Raw genomic sequence first — 22,491 nt, forward strand, 5'->3', positions numbered from 1 at the left:
AGACCAGAAGAGGGCATCAGATCCCATTACAGACAGTTGTGAGCCACCATGTGGTTGTGGGATTTGAACTCAGGACCTTTGGAAGAGCAGTCAATGCTCTTAACCCCTGAGCCATCTCTCCAGGCTCAACACTTAGCTTTTTAACATGGGTCCTGAGGGCCGAACTCAGGCACGCACTCAGGCTCGTGCAGAAGGCACAGTACCGACGGATCCATCCTTAAGCCCAGCATCGCCACTTCTTTTTAAAAGAAATTTAAAAGCACTCATTTACTTTATGTGTACTAATGTTTTGCCTGCATGTATGCATGGGGACTACATACATGCTCGGCTCCCACAGTGGTCAGAGGAGGCATCAGATCCCTTGGAACGCGAGTTACAGATGGTTGTGCTCCATAGGGGTGCTCTAAGCCACTGAGTCATCTTTCTACCTCTCCACCCCCCATTTCCTACAAAATAAAACAACTCGAGGTTTGTCGAATGTGGCTGAGATCTAGCGTGTGTTTTTTGGGGGGGGGATCGGGGGGGGGGTGATTTTTCCGTAGCTGGAATTGAATGTCAGGCGAGGCAAAGCCCTCTCTGTCAGCTAGCTGTACTTGGATCTGCAGACATCATGGCCAGAAACCTCCAGTTGGTGGCGCCGTTGGAGAGGTTATGGAACCTTTAAGAGGTAGAGCTGACGGAGGGAAGTCCCTCACTGGAGTGGGCTCTGAGGTTTTTATGGCCTGGACCCTTCCTTCCTGTTCTCCTATTTCCTGTGTACAGATGAAATGTGAACAGCTTCCTGCTCCTGCCACTCCCTGACATAATGGACTCTCTCGCCCAAATCAACCCCTTTGCTGCTCTAGGCCACTTTGGGTTACGGTATTTTATCACAGCAACAGAAATAGGACAGAGGGTACCACCAGAAGCCCTACCCAAACCTGAAGCAATGCGTAAGTCCGCTTTGCAGCCGTCCCCCACCCCCCACCTCCCGGGTCCTCGGTAGGGCTGAACTCTCAGTACTCAAGTGAGTTTGGGCTACGACATAAGGAAAATGTCCTAATCAAGTCTCCACTGTCCTTTTGTTGAAGCTAAAATTTCCCAATATTGCTCCATACTTCTGAAAGTTCCCGCTTTTGAGATTTCCTGCTTGCACAAGACCGAATGGATTTAATTTAGAGATTAACCAGGATCGTGAAATTGCCACGTTTTATTTTTTTTATAATAATGAAAGTCAGTTAAAGTTTAAAATATTGTCAGACACATGTCGTCTGGCAAACACCGTGGACCTCCACATTTTTTGGGAATTCACACGTAAGCTCGCAGCACCCCTATGCAGACAAGGCCCCTTTGGCACCATCACACAATAATTTATTAAGCTGTGATATTTAATAAGTGTGCACAAATATCATGCAACATTAGGAGCAGACACACAGACAGAAAGTGTATTAGAAACAGATTTATACAAAAAAAAATGTCTTGTAAACAAAAGGGAAAGGGGTTATTTCCTGTACAAAATATGCAGGCTTTTCTTCTTTCTCTTTTAATGATCTGTAAGATGTATCATAGTTTGGGCATTTTCCAAAGGTGAAACTGTATAAAAATAAATATCCTATATACAAACACACACAGGCCAGTCCGAGGTTAGAGGCATCACTGCAAAACAAAACCGGAACAACGAATAGTTAGTTTCAAAGAGCCCTGAATGCTGACTCCCCTGGAGGAGAGGAGGCGGGCTTGTCTTCAGTTCCCCAGAACCTCTGATAGGAAAGCGTAGAACGCTATTAAACTCACTAGAGGGAAGACCCTTGCCTGGAATGTAAGACACGCCCACCCCCAGGAGGAAACCCCCCCCTTTCACCTTGAAGCTACTCCCTCCTGCGGCCACTAGAGGGCAGTCTTTCTATGCTGTCTTGGAAACCATGCTATTCACTCCATATGCCTAGAAGTTATTTCTGGTGTTAACCAGCAGACCTAGGCTTCTTTAGATGCTCCTCCAACATGCTGTAGCTCTGGACAGCAGCTGTGGCTCCCTTGCTAAGCGCCGCATGTTCCGCTCCCTGCCTACCAGGAGTATCTTTGGGGATAGGGGAGGGTCTTATTTAATGGATTCATGGATGAAGTACTGAGTGAGTGCAGATTCTTGGGGAGGCATCGCCCCTGCAAAGCTGAACTTTTCCTTTCCTTGGCTTGTGAATGCTTTCAGTAGCCAGGTGTTCAGCCTACATCTGACGGCTTGTTTCCCTACTCGCCCCAGTCTTGGACATCAACAAGATTTCAAGTGTTGGGGCACGGGGTGCAAGCCATCTCCTTGGGCAATTCTGAGTTACAGGCGCAGGGCTGGGCTTGCTAAGTACGAAGTCTTGTGAGTGTCGGGTCTTGAACCCTACAGTGAAGACATACTGATAACTTTAGTCGATGGTGGTGGGGGCTGAGAAGACGCTGAGGGAGTGGGGAGGTGCAGGGAGATGGCACAGATGTTCGGCTGCTCTCTGTGTGGTTGCAGACCATGCTGAGGACTAAGGTAGGCTTCTGCCCTTAGGCTGGGGAGTCCTGTGACTTGGGAGCTGTGGCCGAGAGGGATGGCCCTACAGTATTAGGCTGTCTGCTTTAACGAGGACAAATGCCAACAGCATTTTAAACCTGGCTCAGGGATACATCCACCACCTAGGTGAGTGGGTGCTGAGATTGCATACTTGTTACCGACATGCGGGATTTATGCAGCGATGCGGATCAGACCCAAGGCTTTGTGCATGCTAAGCAAACACTCTACCAACTGATCTGCACACCTAGTCCCTTAAAATGTCTGTTCAGCAGGTGGGTGCCTAGAGAAGATGTTTAATGCCCCGCCCCTGTCCACTCGCCAACCGCTGGTGAGGTAGCACCTTTTTTGACCCACCCACATTTTCCTGTCTCATCTGCGGAAAAGCAGGTGGGAAACTGCCAACTTTACGGCACTGCTGGAAAAGAGTTGCACCTTTGACCTGGAGCCGCATGGCCTTCTGGGAATCTTACCTTGTTCCAGCAGCCTTGGACTGGTAAGCCATCTTCTCCCTGCAAGGAGGCAGAGAATGCTTAGGCTCTTGAGATGGTTGGCTGAACAGACAGGTGACAAGGACATAAACATTTCCTTAGCCTCAGTGGGACATGGCCTATCCACTGTTGTCTGTTTCTATTCTTGGCTCTGGGTCAGAATCTTGGACGAGGGAACATTCAGATGCTACTGTTTATCCCCTTTGGCTAAATGCCCAGTGTAGCATTACTAAGGGCAAGGCTGAGAGGGACTACTGTGGCCCGTGGGGTTGGCCAGCACAGATGCCCACGGCTCTGACTCAGTGGAGCGCTAAGAACTCAGCACATGGGCCTCCTGGCCTTCCTCTGCAAGGGGGATGGGACAGTTTCTCCATGCTCCGCAGCCTGCTTGAGCTTGTTTCTCTTCCTGAGCAATGGGAGGTGTCATCCAAACAGCCCCAGATAATGGCCAATAATGGGTGGGAATGGGGTAGTAAGGGACAGACAGCCACAGGGAGATTTTCCAGGGGGAAATGGAGTGTCAGGATGGGAAGCAACTGTGTGCTTTCTGAGGCAAGGCAGCAGCAGCCTTGGGGTACTGCCTGTGTAAGGGAACTTTCACAAGGCTTCTTAGGCCTGACATTCTGGTCTCTCTAGCACATCAGAGGCCAGGCTGGAGGGGAGGGCCAAGCTGGACCAGAAGTAGAGGTCTAGGTATCAGTCCCATCCTATAATTACAGTCTCTAGGGTTTCCTCCCCCACCCAGCAGGACCTCCCAATCACCCAGCATGCCACAGGTATTGCCCCAGCCCAAACCTAGCATGCGTTAAAGTTTTGTCAGTAGCTCCTGCACCCCACTTCCGCCAGTCCAAGACAAAGAACACATCATTATTGGAAAAGATATCATTTTGAAGAGTCAAATGATATATATTCCCTCTGGGCTCGGGAAGGACTTCCTGTAGGGGGCATGCATTTCAGTTTCATGGTGACCTTCTGTCTCCTTCACAGTCCACCAGGCCATGCCAAGTCATCCCATTGCCGCGGTATAGCACACTTCACACTAACTCTGAGGAGAGGGGGCTTTGAGGGCATTTCCCTCGGGACATGGATGGTGGCACAGTGCAGCGGAAAAGTAGGCAGAGGGCAGAGAAAGGCTAGGTGCCTTTGCAGAGCTGAGAGTGCACAGACGGCAGGGGTGTGGAGGAGTGAAAGTTGGGGTGGGGGCAGGGCACAACTAAGGTCCTGGAAAGACCCAGTTTTAATGAGTGGAAGTGCTTTGGAGTCATATGGAGAAAGGCATCCACCATGCATGCTGCACACTAGGAGTGAGAGGGCAGGCCACAGTGTCAGCAGGCTTGCTACCCGGAGCGCGTGACCTGTGCTGGCTCTGTTGTGCTTGTGGCCTAAGACATCCTTTCAAGGGACTGTATCATCCAAAGAGAATTCCAGAATGACAGGGTGGAGATTTGAGGCTGGGAAACTGGGTGGTGACAGCTGCCTCCGGATCCCCTGGGGAAATGGAAAGCAAGGAGGAACGGCTAGACCCGTGCCTGCAGGGTCAGCATTGCCTTTTGTCTCTTGTACAGTTAGCTGAGAGGATCCTGTAGATACTTAGGAAGTCAGTCACCATCCAGAGCAAGACCAGGTGTGGGGGAAACCAGCTCCTGAGTTTCAGCTCCAGACATCTCAGGGGTACTTGGCCACCACTGCCTCTTCCTAACTACACGGGAGGCCTTTCCACTTCTCTCTTCAGAGTAAGCTATCTTAAGATGAAGGACAAGACACTAAACAGGGCCTTCTGGGCCTTTAGCATCTGATACTATAATCCAGTTCTGATGGTGACGCCTGGGCCATGATGCGGGGATCTAGTCAGGAAGAATAGACAGGGCGGCCTCTACTGCTACCTTATAGAACTTCTCTGTCCAGAAGCGCACCCCATGTCCCCTGCCAAACCGTGGGGGAGTCTGGGCAGGGGAGGAAGGGTGACCGTCAGCTCACTTCTGTGTTTTGTTTTGTGTGCGTATTCGAGGCTAAGTGCACCGTGTGGAGACAAAAACCTAAACGGTTCTAAAAACCTGCCCAACTCCTTCACTCCCCTAGCTTCCAGAGGGGTCTAGAAGCAATCCTCAGGCAATGAGGACGAAATGCAGCCAGGATTGGCTTTGGGGTGGGCAGGATGATGGGGTGGTGCTTCAGAAGCAGTTGCAGGAGGATGCCAAGAGAATGCTATTGGGCACATCGCATGCAAAGCACAACACGGCTGGGAGCCACTAATGCTCTAGGCAGGGTGACTCCTGGCCAGGAAGCAGCAGTAAGGAGGAGCCCGGAGAGCAGAACAAGGGAAGCAGGAGGCACACAGGTACACACCACACACGTGGGGTAGCCCAAACTGGCCACACAAGGAGGAAAATGCCATACCAGAGGGCATGGGGCATCCAGTCCGTCCAGCCCTGGCAGCCCCGGTTCCCCTTTCTCTCCTTTAAAACCTCGGTGGCCCTGTTCATAAAACCAACCACGGTGATTACTGAGGTCAGAGTCAGCCACCTCCAGCTGCGGAGTGGGACAGGTCCAGTCCTACCCTGGCCAGGACGCAGACCCCGAGGCTATGACACACGAAAGGGAAGGTGCATCGATGACACACAGCCAGCTTCTCCTGCACTGCAATCCCTTCCAGGCGCAACCACAGACAACCGCAGCTTGACAGCGGCCCGCTCTCCTTTCAGAGCTTCTAGTGCTTTGAGAGGTCTCTGGAGAAGCCAGGCTGATGCGCCACGATCATCAGTTGCTGGCTTGTTGGGAGGCTGCTTGGGGCTATCTGCTGATCTTTGGTCTGCAGCTCCCTGGGTCTTAGCTGGTTGACTGGGCATAAGAGCATGGATATAGTAGTCCATGCTTAGCTGGGCAGTACACGAAAAGCCCCCTGTCTAACCTTATTCTACACAGTATAGAACTCAGGAGACTAACCTGGGGTCTTGCATCCTGACCTAAGTGAGGACATTGAGAGCTGCAGGCCAAAAGAGGTGGCCATGCCACAAAGGTTGCAAATCTGCATGCCATAAACACTATGGTGGGTTTGCAAAGCACGCTGGGGACAGAGCCTGAGACCTTCTACCCAAACCCTGCGGGTTCCCTTCCTTTCCACCCATCCATTGTTCTGAATCTTCAAAGGATGGGGACTCAAAGACCAGGGATTTAGCAGAATGGCTTGCAGCTGTGGCTCTGAGGCCCACCCTCTGCAGGCAGGACTGCCAAGGCACAGACAGGCTTGGTGGCATCTGTGGAGCTCAGCTCCTCAATGCTTTTGGCTTCTTCTGTTTCCAACCTGCAACCCTGTGGAAAAAACTCAGAACAATTCGAGGGAGAAACAGAAGACATACCAGTGGGCAGGGGGCGTCTAGTCCAGGTGCTCCTTGGTCCCCCTTGTCCCCTTTAGGCCCTCTAGAGCCCTTCTTCCCCCTCTCCCCCTGTGAGCAATGGTTTAGTCCGAGGTAAGAGGGGGGGAGAAACAATAACACATCATCAAAATTTTAGAATCGTTCACATGTTAACATCAGAGAGAGAGAAAACATGATACATAGAAGGTCAGACAGGAAAGTAGACTTAAGTAAGTTAGCATTCCGGTAGGATTATGGGGTACATCCACCTCCCAGCTCCAAGGACCTAGGATTTTAGCAGAGGAGGAGGGAGGCAGGAGCAGGGGCATCTCTGAGCCGAAGTGGAAGAGGTCACCCAGGATTGGGGTGGCCAATTTTGCTGATCTTTTTTTTTTTTTTAAAGATTTATTTATTTTATGTATATGAGTACACTGTCGCCTTCTTCAGACACAACAGAAGAGGGCATCAGATATCATTGCAGGTGGTTGTGAGCCACCATGTGGTTGCTGGGATTTGAACTTGGGACCTCTGGAAGAGCAGTCAGTGCTCCTAACCACTGAGCCATCTCTCCAGCCCAATTTTGCTGATCTTAAGCCCAGCAAAGGATGATGATGATGATGGTGTGTGTGTGTGTGTGTGTGTGTGTGTGTGTGTGTGTGTGTACCTGCTACCTTTTCGAGCATTTAATCTTGAACTCTGGGTTGAGAACTCCTGGTGGGGTACCATATTACTCAGTAATGGAGGCTGGTTTTAGCCAACTGTGGTGATGACGGTCTCCTAGTAACTAATATGGGAACAAATGCTCCCCAAGAGGGTCTTGTCCTGTCTGTGGTGTTCCTGCATTTAGAGGTGACTGCAGTTCTGATGTTTCCCCCAGATCTTTGAATATGAACCCAGGTGGGTTTTTTTTTTTTTTGTTGTTGTTGTTGTTGTTGTTGTTGTTGTTGTTTTTTATTCCAGCGGATGGCTATAGTTTGTCCACACATTATTACTTTGAATGGTTTTTCAGAATGATGAGTGCTGACCAGTGTGTGCCCAGGCAGTGAAATCCCCCACCAATGAAAAGGCCTGGGCATGATATTCCCTTAGTGTGGGCAAGCTGGGGCACTAGCTCTTTGGAATGGGAAGACCTAGGTCTGTGTCCTTAGAGGTAGGTGTCCTTAGGAATGTAGTCCCCATCTCTGAGTCGTGTGTAGTTTCCCAATGAAGAATATGGGCAGGATTGCTGAAGGGTTGGTTCTAGGCCTTAGAAGATTTGCCTGAAGGTCAGAAGGTCATCATGTGTTCTGGAAGATTCCAGAGCTACTGCTTTACTTACGTGTCCCCTCCTGCCCATCCCAGAGTAGAACGTACAAGAGATGCCCCCACCCCCAGATCCAGCTGGTAAGAGCGGGGCAGAGAAGACAGTGACCCACATTCCTGATGAATGTGGAGGACTGACTTCAGGAGACATAAGCCAGAAGGTGGAGGAAGGATGAGGGCTGTGGGGTTTTAGTGGGTGCACATGTTGAGGGAAAGGAGGAAGAAATAGAAGAGAGAGACAGGTCGAGGCTAGAGAGGCTGGAGAGGGAGAGAAAGAAGGGGCAGAGGATCCAAGAAGCAAGACATGCACACCCCACACATCCCCCCATCCCCAGACACAGCAGAGGTAGAAGCGGGTTCAGCATGCTCGGACTTTTTCTGCTGGCTTGCAGGCAGCTCGGTGGTAGCACGCAAACAACCCACGTCCTGGTAGTTACATTGCCAGAGTGACAGTACCTTACGCTTTGACCCCTCCCCCCTCACTGTTGTTTCAACTGAGTCTTCTCCTATAACCAGACTAGCCTCTCACTTGATATTTAGTTGGGGACCGTGAATGCCTGATCCTTCTGCCTCTACCTCCCAAATGCTCAGATCGTGGGCCTGAGGTGCCCTGTCTAGCGCTGACCAGAGTTTTTGTTGTAAGTATGACTCCTGGGCCGAGTTCACTGAGCCACTTAGAGACACGGTAGAGCATGTGTGGGAGAAGGGTCCCCCTAGAGATGAGGGCAGAGCCCCCATTCCATGGTCTTGTGTGTCCTTAGTAAGCTTCTGGTTTTGGATTCTGCCTTTGGCCATCGTAACAAAGACTTTCCTCCCTCATTTCATGAACAGGAAAGAGGTGTAGGACCAGTTTGGGGCATGACATGCAGTAGTATAATATGTGTGTGTGTGTGTGTGTGTGTGTGTGTGTGTGTGTGTGTGTGTGTGTGTGTAGCTAATGGGAGTCAGTTCTTTCTATCATGTGGGAATTGAAGTGGTGGCAAGCCTCTCTGTGAGGCCATGTTGGCAACCCAACAGTAAAATCATGAGGTTGTGTCTTGGTTCAGGTGAGGTGGAACAGATTTCTAATGGATTTCCCAGGCCTGACAAAGGCAGAGTTCATTGAGGGCAAATTTTGAGGGCTGCCTATGGCAGCCACTCTCCTAAACTCAGGTGAACGGGGACGGGGTACTGGCTATCTTCAGCGTCACCTCCCAGGTGGTAACAGTGACACTTTGAACCTTGCCTCAGCCTCTGCCTCGTCTCCTGGATCAAAGTGCATCCTATACCTCCCTCTGGGCTGTTAGGGCTGGTGGCTCAGAGCCCGGATGAGGTACCAGTACATCTGGTATCCTGAGAACTGACTGCTGGGTGGGAAAAATCAGTTGGTCCTTGATTTGAAGCCTGCTGTTCGGGGCAGATCATCTGGCCCTTCTCACTGTGCCTCATTGCTTTTCTGAACTTGACCCTCTGTTTTTTGGATCTCTGAGGTAGGGTCGCAGGCTGGCCTCAGATAATACATAGCCAGAGATGAGCGTGACTCCTGCTCCTCCTGCCTCACACCCCACCTGGGGTCCGAGATTGCAGGTGTCTGCCACCTGCCGAGCCTTGTGCAGGATTAAACCGGAACCTGGGGCTCAAAGCAAACAATTCTACCAACTGAGCTACACCCTCAGCTCCTGAATTCGACTCTGGTGGAGACACATAGCTAGGATGCAGGGAAGCGATAAAAGAGCAGGAAGGGGAAGTGGAAAAGGAAGACTTTCCCACAATCCCTGGGGCCTCTAGGGATGGTGGTTTGGCATCGGAAAGAGCAGCCTGGTCCATTTTTTTTCTCATCCTCCCCCTTCTGTAACAAGGGTCCCTCGCTGACCCTGCCTCCTCTCTTCGGACCTTCATTTCAAGTGACCAAGTGCCTCCAGCCAACAGAGAAAGTCTTAAGAAACAGGTTTGAAAAGTGCAAACTGAGTGTAATAGAGTTAGAACTCATTAGGAGTTAGGTGGTTAGGAGTTAGGAAGGTCCGTAGACCGATGAAGAAACGGAACGATCAGGTTTGGTAGACTCCGAGACCAGCCACACAGCTGAAAGTTCATTGTAGTGGATTCTACGCAGGCTCACCATCGACAGTTTGTAGGGGTGGCCCTGCTTCCTCTTACTTCTTCGGAGGTTTTAGGGAACAAGTTGAGACTTGCTTTTGTGTGGCTTTAAGGGTTTAGAAGTGCCCAGTCAATACTTCTTAAATCAAGGAGGATGGATTTAATTGGTGCCAGATAGACACATACAGACTTCTGTTCCTGGAACATGTTCTGACCACTATCAATGGGCAAAGATCAGCCAGGTTCTAAAATCCATGCACTCTGCCTGGGTCTCACGGGGAGACTCCATTCGCCACATCCCATTGTTTCGGACAGTGGCCCTTTGCCTGTTCCTTCTGTTCCCCGACGTGTAAGGCACCCCCCTGAACTTTACTGCCTGTTGGAGGATGCTCTTGGTCCTCTAGGGGAGCGGTTTCTAACCTTCCTAATGCTATGTTCCTTTAATACAGTTCTTCATATTGTGGTGACCCCCCCCAACCATAAAGTTATTTTCGTTGCTACTCCCTTTCATTTGCTACTGTTATGAATTGTGATGTAAATATCTGTGTTTTCTGTTGGGCCTAGGCGACCCCTCTGAAAAGGTCATCTGACCTCCAAATGGTCGAGGCCCACAGGTTGAGAACTATTATGGAGGGTGTGTGCACTGCTCACAGATGGGCCCTGGAGCAGGTGATGGAAAGGGCTATTTCTTGGCCAGATGTAGTTAAGATTATTGCTGCTGCACCCAAATGGCCATGATCATTATATACCTATGGTACTGGGGACACTTAACACATCCTTCTGAGGCTTCTGGGGAATGCAGGAGCCAAGGGGAGGAGGGAGGATTTGGAGGGTGCAGTCCGTTCTCTTCTCTGCCAAGGCTCCAAGAGAAACAGCAGCTGGGGTACTCTTTTGGGGGGTGGGGTTGGGCTGGGCTGTCTGTTCTCAGAGCTGGAATTTATTTTCTCAGTCGCCAGTGGCCTGGAATGCCTGACAAATCTCAGTTTCAGGAGGCAAAGATGAGGTGACGATGGGTCTAAAAATATCACTAAGAGGCCGGTTATCAGGGCAACACAGAGCAGGCTGGCGGGAGGCTCCTGTTACTGGATGCTAATCTGATGGCTGCTGTGGGATCCATTCGGCCCTCTCTGGAAATGAGGAGAAATACTGGCTTCAACCGCAGTACTGGGCCTCAGGCCCACTGCATGTATGGCATGGAGCCCCTCGCTAGAAAGCCTTTCAATTGAGAATGATTTATAGGGGAAGACTATTTGTCCTGTTAGGTCAGGAGTCTCCAACTGATCATCCCATCCCGTCATGAAGACATTAGTAACCAGATCCAGAGTGCGAGGGCTCAGACTTACCCGGTTTCCTTTGTCCCCGGGTGGTCCGTGTAAACCCTGCGTTAAATCAGAGAAAACGAGGACATGTTAATGGGAAAACATGAAAACGGCCATAAGGTCCTTCCTTCGGGCTCAGAAAATGTCGCTTGATGAGTTTCAGTTCAGTGGAGATGGGTTTCATGATTCCCATCGTACAGAAGGGCATGTGTCAAGGAATTGGACCAAGAGGCACATGGATTTATAAGTAAACCCATGGACAAGGTTCTTGGCTTTCTTTCACTGCATGTAGCCCTTGTCCTGCCTGTACTTGTGCTCTTCTGGGAACTATTCATGGGACGAGGGGTGAGGTTTATGCTGCGTTCAGGGATGGGTGTGGACTACTCTGGGCTGAATATCCCCATGGCTCTCTCGCCAGGTCCTTGCTTCCCAGCTTCTTCGAGCATCTTTTAAGGTGCAGAATGCCGTAGAGGAATAAGTGTCAAGTGGTGACCAGCACAGACACACTTGTCTAGTCACATGAACCACGGGTGGACGGGAAACAAAATCCAGGCTCCGTGAGACAGCCACTTGGCTTTTGTAACAAAGCTACAGGCAAATGCATTGCAGATGGAGAGGCAAGCTCAGACTTCAAGGCCAGAACCTCCTTTCTGTGCTGTGGGGAATCTGGATCTGAGGCTGTCCGTCCTGGACGGCAGAAATGGAGCCATAGCCACTCGGGACCCTACTGCACAGCGCAGGGGCTACAGTGGAAGGTTCCAGACATGCTGTCACACGTGTGATGGTCCCTGTGGTGAGCACCTGTCCCCTGCAATGCCCCTCAGGGACTTCTAGCTCATCCCGGTTAATTCTGGGCAGCTTCTCCTTCAGCCACACGTATGGGTTCCAGAATCTGGGATGTGCACTTCGATCCTGCTTCTAGTTGGGAGAAGAGAGGGGAAATGGGGTGCTCTAGTCCCTGTAGACTCACAGGCAGCCCAGCTGCTCCTGTTGGTCCCGTCATCCCTGGGTCTCCCTTGCTGCCCTGAAAGAGAGAAAGATGCCCTGTGAGTCCTCCCCGCCACGCTGACTCACTTCCATGATGACTTTCTATTCCCTGAGGGGAAAATCTCCATGGACTCTTGCAAGAGCCCTAGGGAACTGAAGTGGTGAGAGGCACGGTGTGGTCTAAGAGCCCTTCTTTTGGCTCTCCTGTCCAGCCTGCTCCCTGACAGAACTAGGCAGCACAATGAGGAGACCAGACAGTGGGCCCAGAGATACCGGGAAGAGCTTTGATTTCTTCTCCAAAGCCCGTGTCATCATCCTGGAGCGGCTCTCCTGGTTTTCCCCAGTGATCTCAGAGAGGCTCTTGATCTCTGTAGAATCCACTGCTTCCCCACCACAAGCCTCTCTTGGGACAGCAGAGGGCAGAGGGAGGTGTGGACAGAGAACTGTCACAGATGCTCCATGGGGGCGGCTCGGCACGGAGCCTGCCCACTAGGAAGGACCGATCCTGCTGGGTATGTGCGAACCTGGCTGGCTGAGGGGAATAGAGTCGTCCCACGCTGAGCTGATTCTTGTTACCTCTGTCCTCTTACTCACCCATTCTGTGAGACTGTGCAACTTGGCCGTGGCTACACAACACTAATGGTGAGAACCTTGCCCAGCACCCTGGTTTTCTGACTTATGGGTGTCCTCTGGGGACGTTCTAAATCCCCTTCTGTTCCACACCATTTCTCTAGATGAGTGTGCCAGACCTGCATTCCTGAGTAACAAGGGATCCTGCATCCCTGAGTGACACTGTGGCAGGGCACCAGAGAAGGAGCTTTTCCATCTCGCCCAAGTTTCTGTCTCCTCCTCCAGGCTGCTATGAGGACAACCATGAGTGAAGGAGAAGGGGACCCTGGGGCTGGGTCCCAGGAGCAAGGGATAAAGGAGCTTGGTATAATTCTCCTTCCTGGCTTCCCAAGCTCCCAGGTCACAGAGCACTCACCCTTTCGCCCTTTGGTCCGGCTGGGCCTGGAACCCCGATTGGTCCTGGAGTACCCTGGGGAGGTGAAACAAAAGCTGAGGTAAAGCTTGGGGAAGCCCCGAGAATCCCACCCCAGGACCTGAAGATGTGCAAAGCCTGAGCCCCGGTTTTCAGGCTTGGCAAAGCCAGGCTTGTTCAAGGAGGCCATTTGACTGGACCACTATCTGTTTTGGATTTAGGGGCCTTGAAGGAGAGTTCCTTCCCCCTCCTCAGAGCCAGATTTGTGAAGGAAAACCTCTTACATCACAGCCAAGCTTGCCAAGGCTGAACCAGAAGAACAGTTGCTTTGGTTTGCCACCAATGAGCACTGGAGAGAGAGGTGACCCCAAACCAGGAGTGGGGGGGTTAGGGCTGGCACCCCCTTGCTGTCACAGCTCCACATGCAGCGGGAGAGTCTTCATGCCACAGAGACCGATGCGGAGACACACTTAGAGGCAGGTGTGAGAGGGCCATCCAGCACCCCTCCCCCAACCCACTGCAGACCCCAGATTCCCAGGCCTGAGGGACAGGGTCATGAGTTAGTATCCGCCAGTGTCAGAACCACGCTGGCCTTCAGGGAGTAGGAACAGGCTCTCTCCTAACTGAGGGTCCCAGGGAGCTGGGAGGCAGTGTAGTGCACTGGCATTTACTTAGAGTCAGAGTCGAGCTTGCTACAGAATCAGCAAGGATTTTTCCCAGGCTTCTATCTGCACATCCAAACTAGTCCAAATCTCTATTTCTGTGTCCCTACTCAGTCAGACTGTGGGCTGGGCCTAGGAGGATGCTGTCCGGTACTCTGAGCGTGGTTGGGGAAGGCAGGGGGCAAGCATATGAGAGAATGCAGATTATTGTCTCAGAAAACAGAGTTCTTGGTGTCCTCTGTGCAGTGGAGAGGAAGAGAGAATTCAGACCACAGTGGCGGCTTACTCAGAGCATGACTCAGGGTCCGTGTTCCAGACTCCTCAGCACTGAAAGGCTTCCACAGAGTGACCCAGGCTTCAGTTCCCCTTTGTAAATCTAGATCAACTAAGGAACCTGTCTCAAGGCCTCCACGGATAAACGGGCAAACGCTGGCTCTGACCTCCGGCTGCTGAAGGACAGACAGGGTGCTCCGTGGCTCGCTCTTACAAGGAGACAGAATTGGCACTTGGTAGGATGGTGTTCTGCCGGGTCACGTGGGTGTTCTTCCTACTTCTGAGAGCTCTAGGCTCTGCCCCACAACCTGCCTGAATATCTTCTCCTCCATAAAGGGAACCAACTAGGATTCTTCTCTCCCTGTGGCGCTCCAGCCAGCTAACACTAGCTCTGCCCACTCAGTGATGGGCCCTAGAAACAGTCATCAAGGTGTAGCTGGTTGGCTACAAGTGGCCAGGCATACAACCCTGACATGGCTTTTAACTGCGAAGTAGGAGCAGAACCAATGCTAGCAACTCCACAGGGCAGGCAAAGTGGAAGGGCATTTCCTGCGGCCCTTCAGAGCTTTGTGTCTGCTGATGAAAAGCAAGAACTCTTGTCTGGAATCAGGAGGGATGGGGTAATAGAGAGTCCGGGGTCTTTCACTTGCTCTGTTACAGATCCCTTGTGCTTGCAGGGTGGCTTGGGTGCCACCCACTGTGTGGTTAAATCATACCCGTAGGACACTGAGCTGATACGGGCCCCCAAGCTCCTCCATACTCCTCCCATAAGGCCTCCTCTATGCTCCCATGCAAAACTCTAGGATGGGTGACTACATGTGACCAGGAGGCTCACAGGCAGACAGGAGATGGACAGACGTCACAGTATGACAACAGTACAGTGTAAGGTCACACACAGACACTTGTGTTTGCCAGGGACATATCTTGGCTCAATCCCCAGGGTAGGGTTCCCAGGCTGGTCTCAGCATCACGGTCACTGGTGCTAGAGTAACTTTTACTGCCCATGCTTGGCATGTCCTAGGGTCCCTGAGTGCTCATTCACTGTGACCAAGATGGCTGAAAGGGCATTTCTAATGTGGACATGGGGGGGTACTTTCTGGTGTCTATGGCAGGACAAAACACAATCCCTGTCACTGCAGGGGTTGGGGGTGGGGGGAGCGAACAAGGCCACAGCAGGACAGACAAGAGGGATCACAGGATGGGGCGGGGGTGGGGCGATGGAGTAATGACACTCACCGGTGGCCCAGGCCTGCCGTCCAAACCTGAAGCTCCCTGGACGAAGGGCACAGTGTGACCAAAAGAAAGGGAAGGGGGGTGAGGGGAGGAGAAAAAGGAGACAATGGGGGAGGGGAGGTGAGTAAAGCCATGACTCCAGACAGACACAAATGCTGTAAACAACGAGAGGACAGTGGGTGTGTTTACACGGAGACGGACAGGAACACGCAACACCAAGGGCTGTGGCTGGCTGCTGAGTTGGCGTGAACCATGAGGACAGATACTCTGACTTTCCACAGCTCTCCTTTCACCCCACAGGAACCTCTCTTCCCAGGGTGCTTTAGTGCTCTAGGAAGGGGGCGCAGGAAGGAATTCGTATGTCTGGACTCCTAGAGGTACGTGTGGACCCAGAGCTATGTTCTCTCCCCAGGGCAGACTGCACGAAGGGTATTCCAGAGGGATGCTAGCCCAGTGTCCTTGATACCCCTATAGAGATAGGCCATTCTGCACCTCATAACCCTTAGGAGCAGTTAGAATTGTTTTCCTATTTTTTTAGTGTGCGTGCTTATAATTTACGGGAGTTGGTTCTCTCCTACCATGGGGGTTCCAGAAACTGAACTCAGGTTTGTAGGCTCAGCAGCAACTGGTTTTTACCCACTTAACCCTCTCGCTGGCCCCAGCACTGGCTTTTAAACCCGAGTAGAAGCAGATTAGCTCTGCTCCATGTGGGCAAGCGGAGCTAGCCCTTGAATGGACTGTGCTTGCCGTTTCTCTGACACAAGCTTGCTTGTAAACACTCGCATGCTTGTAAACAGGTGTCCTGCTACAGGCCGAGGCTTAGGAGCTAACAGGATCAGAGTCTACGGCTGCCAATCTGTGGACACACTCAGGGTGGGAACGGGGCCTTTTTCCTAGTGCGGGGGTCTAAAGTGGCCTTGGGGGTTGGGCTTCTTGAAAACTGCTTCCAACTGAGACTCTGAAACAAGCCTTAGGGGTCAGGTAGGTGAGGGGAAGAGACTGGACGACGGAGTGCATCATCCTGGGAAAGGGCATTATTGGGTAGGATGCGACCACACGGCTTTGTACTCAGCACTGAGCCCTCCTATTTGGGGACCGACTTTGACCCCAAGCTAGAGCTGAGGGGCTGAACTCTGGCTGTACCCGTGCTGCCTCCCCTGGGGTTCTGTTCGAAATACATATATACAGGCATATATGCCGGCTCAGTTGCATAACTCTCCAAGAGTGAGGGCTTCAGGCCAAGGCATGTTTGGAAAGCTCCCAGCAGACCGCACAGTGTACTGACTAAGTGAGTCGGGGGAGAGGGACGTCAGCAGGACAGGCCTGGAGATGAAGACACTGCTACCTGCTACCACGCAGGTGCTGACATCCAGGTGCAGCCTGGAGCAGCCACTGTGCAGATACAATGTTGCTCCCAAGTATACTTGGGGGGTTTGAGTCAGGGGGCATGGACCAAAGCACCCTGGCCCTTGGTGAGCCCTGGCATCAATACTCACTCAGGAGATGGGACAGCTACCTATAAAATGCCAGGCATCCAGCTGAAAGATTCAAACATGCTGGGCTCTTCTCCCTCTAAGGCCAAGGTCACCTGAGCTAAGCGACCGCTGCCCGTGGAAAGGACTATTTAATCTCCAGGGCACCACAATCACTGCCGATCCCAACTGCCTCCGGCAAAGTCCTCGTGAACTGCCTTCTAGGAACAAGCTTATGGTTTTTTTGTTTGTTTTGTAGGTTTTGCTGGGTTACTGGCCTGGGTACCCCTAACTGAAGCCTCTCCCGTTTCTTGGGGTTGTTGGGGCCCTGAAGGTCACAACAGGTGACCTGTGGTTGAAGGGGTCGGGAAGGTGCTTCCAGACACGGCTTCTGATGTGGGAAAACATCTGCTAAAGCCTTCACTTTTCCGTGGTCTGTCAAGCGAGTCAGCTCCTCAGACCTTCCTATGCTCGCCTCGCCAGTGAGAGAGAAACTGTCCCTTTGGCCTCAGCTGTGTGTTTGCGGTGACCGTATTAGTTTCCCCTGGTTCCTCTGCTGTTTACAGCTGCCTGGGGTTAGGGACTGGCCTGGAGCTGGAGACAAAGGAAGCCCCCTGTTGCTTCAGTAGGTGAGCAACTTTCAGGCTGTCTGGCCACTAACCATCTGTGACCCCAAGTGACTGCCAGAAAATAACAAGACGGTTTGTTTGCTGACACCTTTTGAGCCAGTGACATGTGAAGAGTCACCAGGCCACTGGGAGAATGGGACAGAGATTCTGTCAGCCCGGGCTATACCTCTAGACAGGCAGAAGCATTGAAGCAGCCCTCAGACGCTGATGAGGGGGCCTCTGGCTCTGGAAGGCTCAGAGCTCAGGGCTGTGGGAACAGCTTCAGCCTGCGGGGACCATAGTGATGACACTGTCCATGCCTGGGTGCTGTGACTAACTAGCATATAAGAGAACAGAGCTAAGGTCTCCTTTGGGGCTATTTGGGGAAGATAGGGGAAAAAGACTAGCCGTTGCCCACCTTCACGGCACCAACAACCTCAAGTGTTCTCTGCTTACCCTCTCAGAGCACACCTTTATGGCTTCCAGTCAGGCCCAGCGGGCCTTGTGGCTGGCCTCAGGCCTTTCTGGTTCTCCAGATTGTTCCTCAGATGCGGACTCTACCTCAGTTAGCACTAAGATGAGACTTGGTGAAGACGCTGAGGGCCTGAACTCCTTCCCACTAGAACAACCCAGCACACTGGAATGGAACGCTCAGAACTTTAGGCACAGAGCAGCGTCCTCCCTGTCTCTGCTCAGCAGCAAAGCCTGGGGAGGGATACCCAGTTCAGCTCCTCCCAGAAGACTCGTGGCTCCAAGGTACTTACAGGCAATCCCAGAGGCCCCCGGTCTCCTTTTTCTCCCTGGGAGCCCTTCTCTCCTTTACTGCCATCTAGGCCTGCTTCTCCCTGCAGGAAAAGGAGTTCAGAGCAGTCAATGAAGGGGTCCGCTGCTGACAGATCAGCTTTTTCCTTGGGGTCTTGGAGGCTGGGGGTGCCAGTCTTGCCGTCCTTAAGGGTGAGGGAAGGTTCTGGAGAGATGGGGCAAGAGTTTGATCATCTGCTAAGCAAGCCACTCCATGGAGTTCAAGAGGCGGGTGGGGAACTTCACGTTCCAAAGCAGGTTGGGTGTCAGCAGTGGATGTCAGAGGGACTACTGGACTTCATTCTGCCCTGAAGGCCTGGCCTATTGGGTGGTGCCATTTAGGGAGACAGATCAGTTAGGTCTCAGAAGTGTATCCCACCCACAGTATCTGTCGCATGACCGTCCCTTACCTTTGGTCCTGGAATACCTTGGAGGCCCTGTGTTTGGGATCAGAACAAGGAACATTAGAACGACTCGTGTAAATGACCATAGATGGGCAAGGGTGGGGGATGCGTAGTCTCAGCTCTTGAGGGGTAGAAGGGAATGTGGACGTGGGTTAAGCTTGGGCTTCCTGGGATGGAGTCAGAACCATCTGCCCAGCCAGGGGCTGGTACAAAATCTCTCTGTGGCTAACTCCAAGTCTCATGAGAGGAAGAGGAGGTATCATCAGTGAAAATGGAAGTGTGCAAAGCACTTAGTATATGGGACACAGAACGTTCATTAAACCGTGTCCACTATCAGTATTGCGTTAGTACAATGGATGACCCAGAGTGTAAGAGCGTCATGGACCAGGAAGAGGGGCAGACCAACACCTGCTCATTTGAGCTGTCCCAGACCTTCTGTTTGCCTCCAATTGGAAAAGTTTAATGGGCCACTTTCTTTAAAAAGAAAAAACAAAACTTCTAGGTAACTGGGAGGAGGAAGGGGCAATGACAGACATCTGATAGAAAGGGTTAAATAAATGTTAGGCAGGGCACCTGACAGAGCAAGCCTGTGGTTTCCTTGCCAGTCAACCAGGCAGTGCCCGGGATCCCTGGTATGTGCCACCTCCCAGCAGACATGTTTATGATGAGAGGGATGAGGAGGAGTTCTAGAAGTGAAAATCTCTCTGGGGAGGGATTATGGGGAGGGGAGGATGTGAGCTCAGTGACTACCACAGGAGGGGACACTGTAGGTCTAACCATAATGGCTGAAAAGCTAGTTCTTGACACTTACCGGCGGTCCTGGAGGACCCTCTGGCCCTGGCGGCCCAGGCACCTAGAAACCAAAGGGAAGCTGTGTTATGCTCTGTTATGGTCCTGGTCCAGCTAAGGCCACGGGATGACAGGATTGCCACTGAAGATCAGGCCAGTACACACCCTAAAAGAGACTTAGCACAGGGACTCAGGGCAAACTGTTGGTCTCCCACAGTGTCAATCCAGAAACATTTTCAGGAAACGTTTTCAGAACACCTACTCCTCCAGGCCAGGCCACCATGGGACACCATTTAGCTAGCACTGGATTTGTGCCATGCTACCTATGGCAAGCACTGCCCAGACTGCCCAGGAAAGGAGTAAGAGCCCCGCTCATCAAGTAAGCCATGATCTCCAGTCTGCCCGGACTCCACCCCCTGCTGTCATCAACTCTGGCCTCTTGGCATTCATCTGTGGCCTGGATCTGGTAGACATGGGAGTTTGAGATTCTTGGCCTAAGGGAGCTGAGACTGGTTATCTGAAGCCAGAGGAGGCTGAGAAGTCCTTGAAGAATATTCTTCAAGACTAGCTCGGCCCCAGGTTTGTAACGGATAGGCCAGTGATGGTTGTATTTCCTTCAAGGGCAGGTGCAGCAAGAGGGATTTAGGCAGGATAAGAAAACACCAATGTCCCTCAGACTGTGGTGGTTCTGCTCATGTGATCTTGGAGAGAACACAGCCTTTGTTCTCAGTGAGGGATTATTCCCTTGGGTTGGCCTGTGATAGGTTAATAGGTTAATTGATGTGGGAAGAGCCAGCTCACTGTGGGCAGCACCATCCCCTAAGCTGGGTACAATACCTGAACTGCCTGGGTGGAGAAATGAAGCTAAGTGAGCGAGCTTGCAAGCATTCATTGCTCTCTGTTCTTGACTGTGGATGTGACGTGACTAGCTGATTCCAGTTTCCTTGACCCTGACTTCCCTGCATCAATGGACAAAGAGCCTGGAATTGGGAGCTAAATGGAACCCTCTTTTTTTTTTTTTAATTGGTCACAGCAACAGAAATAAAACTAGAGTACTAGAGTACTTGGACTGGGGCTGTAGCTTAGTGGTAGAGCACTGGGCTAGCATGCATAAAAGCTCTAGATCTTATCTCCAGCAACACACGCATGCATGCACGCATGCACACACATACACATAAACACACACACATGCACGCGCGCACAGAGGCAGGCATGCATGCACACTGCACACTTTTTATTATAAATAATGTATAGATCTGATCGTAATAGTGCATATAGAAATCCACACGCCACCAAGCGTGGTGATGCCCTCAGGAGGCAGTGGATCTCTGTGAGTTCAAGGCCAGCCTGAGCCACTTAGTGAGACTGTGCCTCGAAACAAAACAAAAACAAAAACAACATAAGTACTTTTGTTTGTTGTTGTTGTCTTTTCTTTTCTTTTCTTTTCTTTTTTTTTTTTTTTTTTGAGACAGGGTTTCTCTGTGTAACAGCCCTGCCTGTCCTGAAACTGGCTTTGTAGACCAGGCTGGCCTCAAAATAACAGAGATCCCCCAGCGTGTGCCATGTCTAGCTTATGAGAACTACTCTTGTTTAATATGTTTTAGACACCTATGTACTCTCCCGTAATCCATTTTACCTGCATGGCAACTTTTAAATGTTTAAGAGCAACACACACTTATTAAATGGTTTATAAGTGAAAGAGAATTAAAGGAGGAAAACCAATATATTTGTTATATTTAATGGAGAGGACTGCTTGTATTTTTTGCCTGGCTTCCTCCCTAGCTTTTGGAACATCTCAGCTACTGCTGAATACATTAACGTACTTCCAAGGATGCGTAAATACAACTTGATTTTCTAGTCTTTTCTAGTTGATGCAAAACTGATTTTTCTATTTTTGGGTTTGTTCTTCTATGAGCCATCTTCCTCGAGGAAACACTGGCCGCTGTGCTGGAGAGCAGCCGTCTGCTTGGATTGGGCTGGAAGCCACTCTTGGCATGAGAAAGGCCCTCAGCCATGGACAAAGCTATTACTAAGAGCTTATTAGCCTAAGGACTTTTATCCCTTCCTTCTTTTTAGGGACACTGTCTGTTTTCAATTTTGACTTGAAATACTTCTGGGGGGGGGACATTTGTGTGTATAATGCTTTTCCAGAATCTAGGATCAGTTCTTCAGGGTGCAACCCATTCTTAATAAGGAACAGTGGTAGCGTACAATTAGGTCCGTTTTGCTTGATTCAGACGGGGCCAGTGACATTAAAGGGTGACGGGCCAGGAGAGCTCGTGGGGGACTATGAAGCTTGGTGGTCTCTTGCTTTGCTGTCGGGTGGCTACTGGACTGCTCAGGCCTTCTTGCCAAACATCTTCTCCCTCCCATCTCCAAGATCTCTGTTGCTTCCTCTGTGCAAATGTACACAACACGACCCATTTTTCTGCACAGCCCATGTCCATAGCAACTGCCTGTTCCTCAATCTTCTTCTCCCCTTCTGAGACGTCTCCTAAGGAACCCTGCCTCTCTAGAAAGCATTCCTCTGAAAGTTCATGACAAAGTCTGTGGCCGGGGCCAGGCAGGTGTATTTATCTTCCTGTGTCTACTGGGGCCCCAGGATGTTCTCTGAATCCTGCAGAAACTGCATGATGGAGGGCAGCTCTGGGGCTCAGACCCTTCCCCAGTCAGATGCTAAGCAACTTGGAGAAACATTGGTATTTCTAGTGATGCCCTTGTTAGACAAACACATAGAAAGAAGAGCCGGGTTGACCTACCTCTGCTCCTGGGTCACCTTTCTCCCCAGCCTCTCCTTTCTCTCCCTATTGGAACAAAACCACTGTGAGAGCAGGTAGCCAGGAGGTTGACCACAGGTCCACCCCTCACATCTGTGACAAGCTACAAGGACTGGGCTTCTCCTGGAGCGGCTACATAGGTAGCCAGCCTGCAGGACAGCAGAGCAAGATGGCCTTGTGACAACCATTTTCACAGATCTCAGGCTGTGGTGTTGGGAGGTGGGGGCTAGCACTGTAGGTCCTGTGCCAGACAGGCTGCAGGATGGTATTGTGACTTGTTTCTCAGTCTCAAAAGAGACTTGTGGCATCATGATGCCTGCCACTCCTGTGACCATGTTACACACCACACATATATGTGTTATATACATACATGTGTATATAACGTGTGTTATACATATAACACATGCTAAGACTTGTAGATATATACACACATAGACAGAT

At 51.2% G+C, this 22,491-nt stretch overlaps 1 protein-coding gene across 2 annotated transcripts in view; it reads right to left on the bottom strand.

Moving 5' to 3' along the window:
- Nucleotides 1–1,174: 1,174 nt before the first annotated feature.
- Col13a1 (collagen type XIII alpha 1 chain) overlaps nucleotides 1,175–22,491 on the bottom strand; it is a 140,057-nt gene continuing 118,740 nt past the window's right edge. The window contains exons 30-40 of one of the 2 annotated variants that reach the window (XM_063279469.1): nucleotides 22,033–22,077; nucleotides 19,296–19,337; nucleotides 18,491–18,517; nucleotides 18,044–18,124; nucleotides 15,203–15,238; nucleotides 13,035–13,088; nucleotides 12,033–12,086; nucleotides 11,087–11,122; nucleotides 6,369–6,455; nucleotides 2,995–3,033; nucleotides 1,175–1,635 (exon numbers count right to left, since the gene is read on the bottom strand). In XM_063279469.1, the coding sequence (XP_063135539.1) occupies nucleotides 1,633–1,635; nucleotides 2,995–3,033; nucleotides 6,369–6,455; nucleotides 11,087–11,122; nucleotides 12,033–12,086; nucleotides 13,035–13,088; nucleotides 15,203–15,238; nucleotides 18,044–18,124; nucleotides 18,491–18,517; nucleotides 19,296–19,337; nucleotides 22,033–22,077 (504 nt within the window). In that variant the 3' untranslated portion in view covers nucleotides 1,175–1,632. The remainder of the gene's footprint in view (nucleotides 1,636–2,994; nucleotides 3,034–6,368; nucleotides 6,456–11,086; nucleotides 11,123–12,032; nucleotides 12,087–13,034; nucleotides 13,089–15,202; nucleotides 15,239–18,043; nucleotides 18,125–18,490; nucleotides 18,518–19,295; nucleotides 19,338–22,032; nucleotides 22,078–22,491) is intronic. The other variant, NM_001109172.1, reaches the window with a different exon arrangement.

The sequence above is a fragment of the Rattus norvegicus genome, chromosome 20, assembly GCF_036323735.1.
Source record: "Rattus norvegicus strain BN/NHsdMcwi chromosome 20, GRCr8, whole genome shotgun sequence".
In the NCBI taxonomy this organism is placed as follows: domain Eukaryota; kingdom Metazoa; phylum Chordata; class Mammalia; order Rodentia; family Muridae; genus Rattus; species Rattus norvegicus.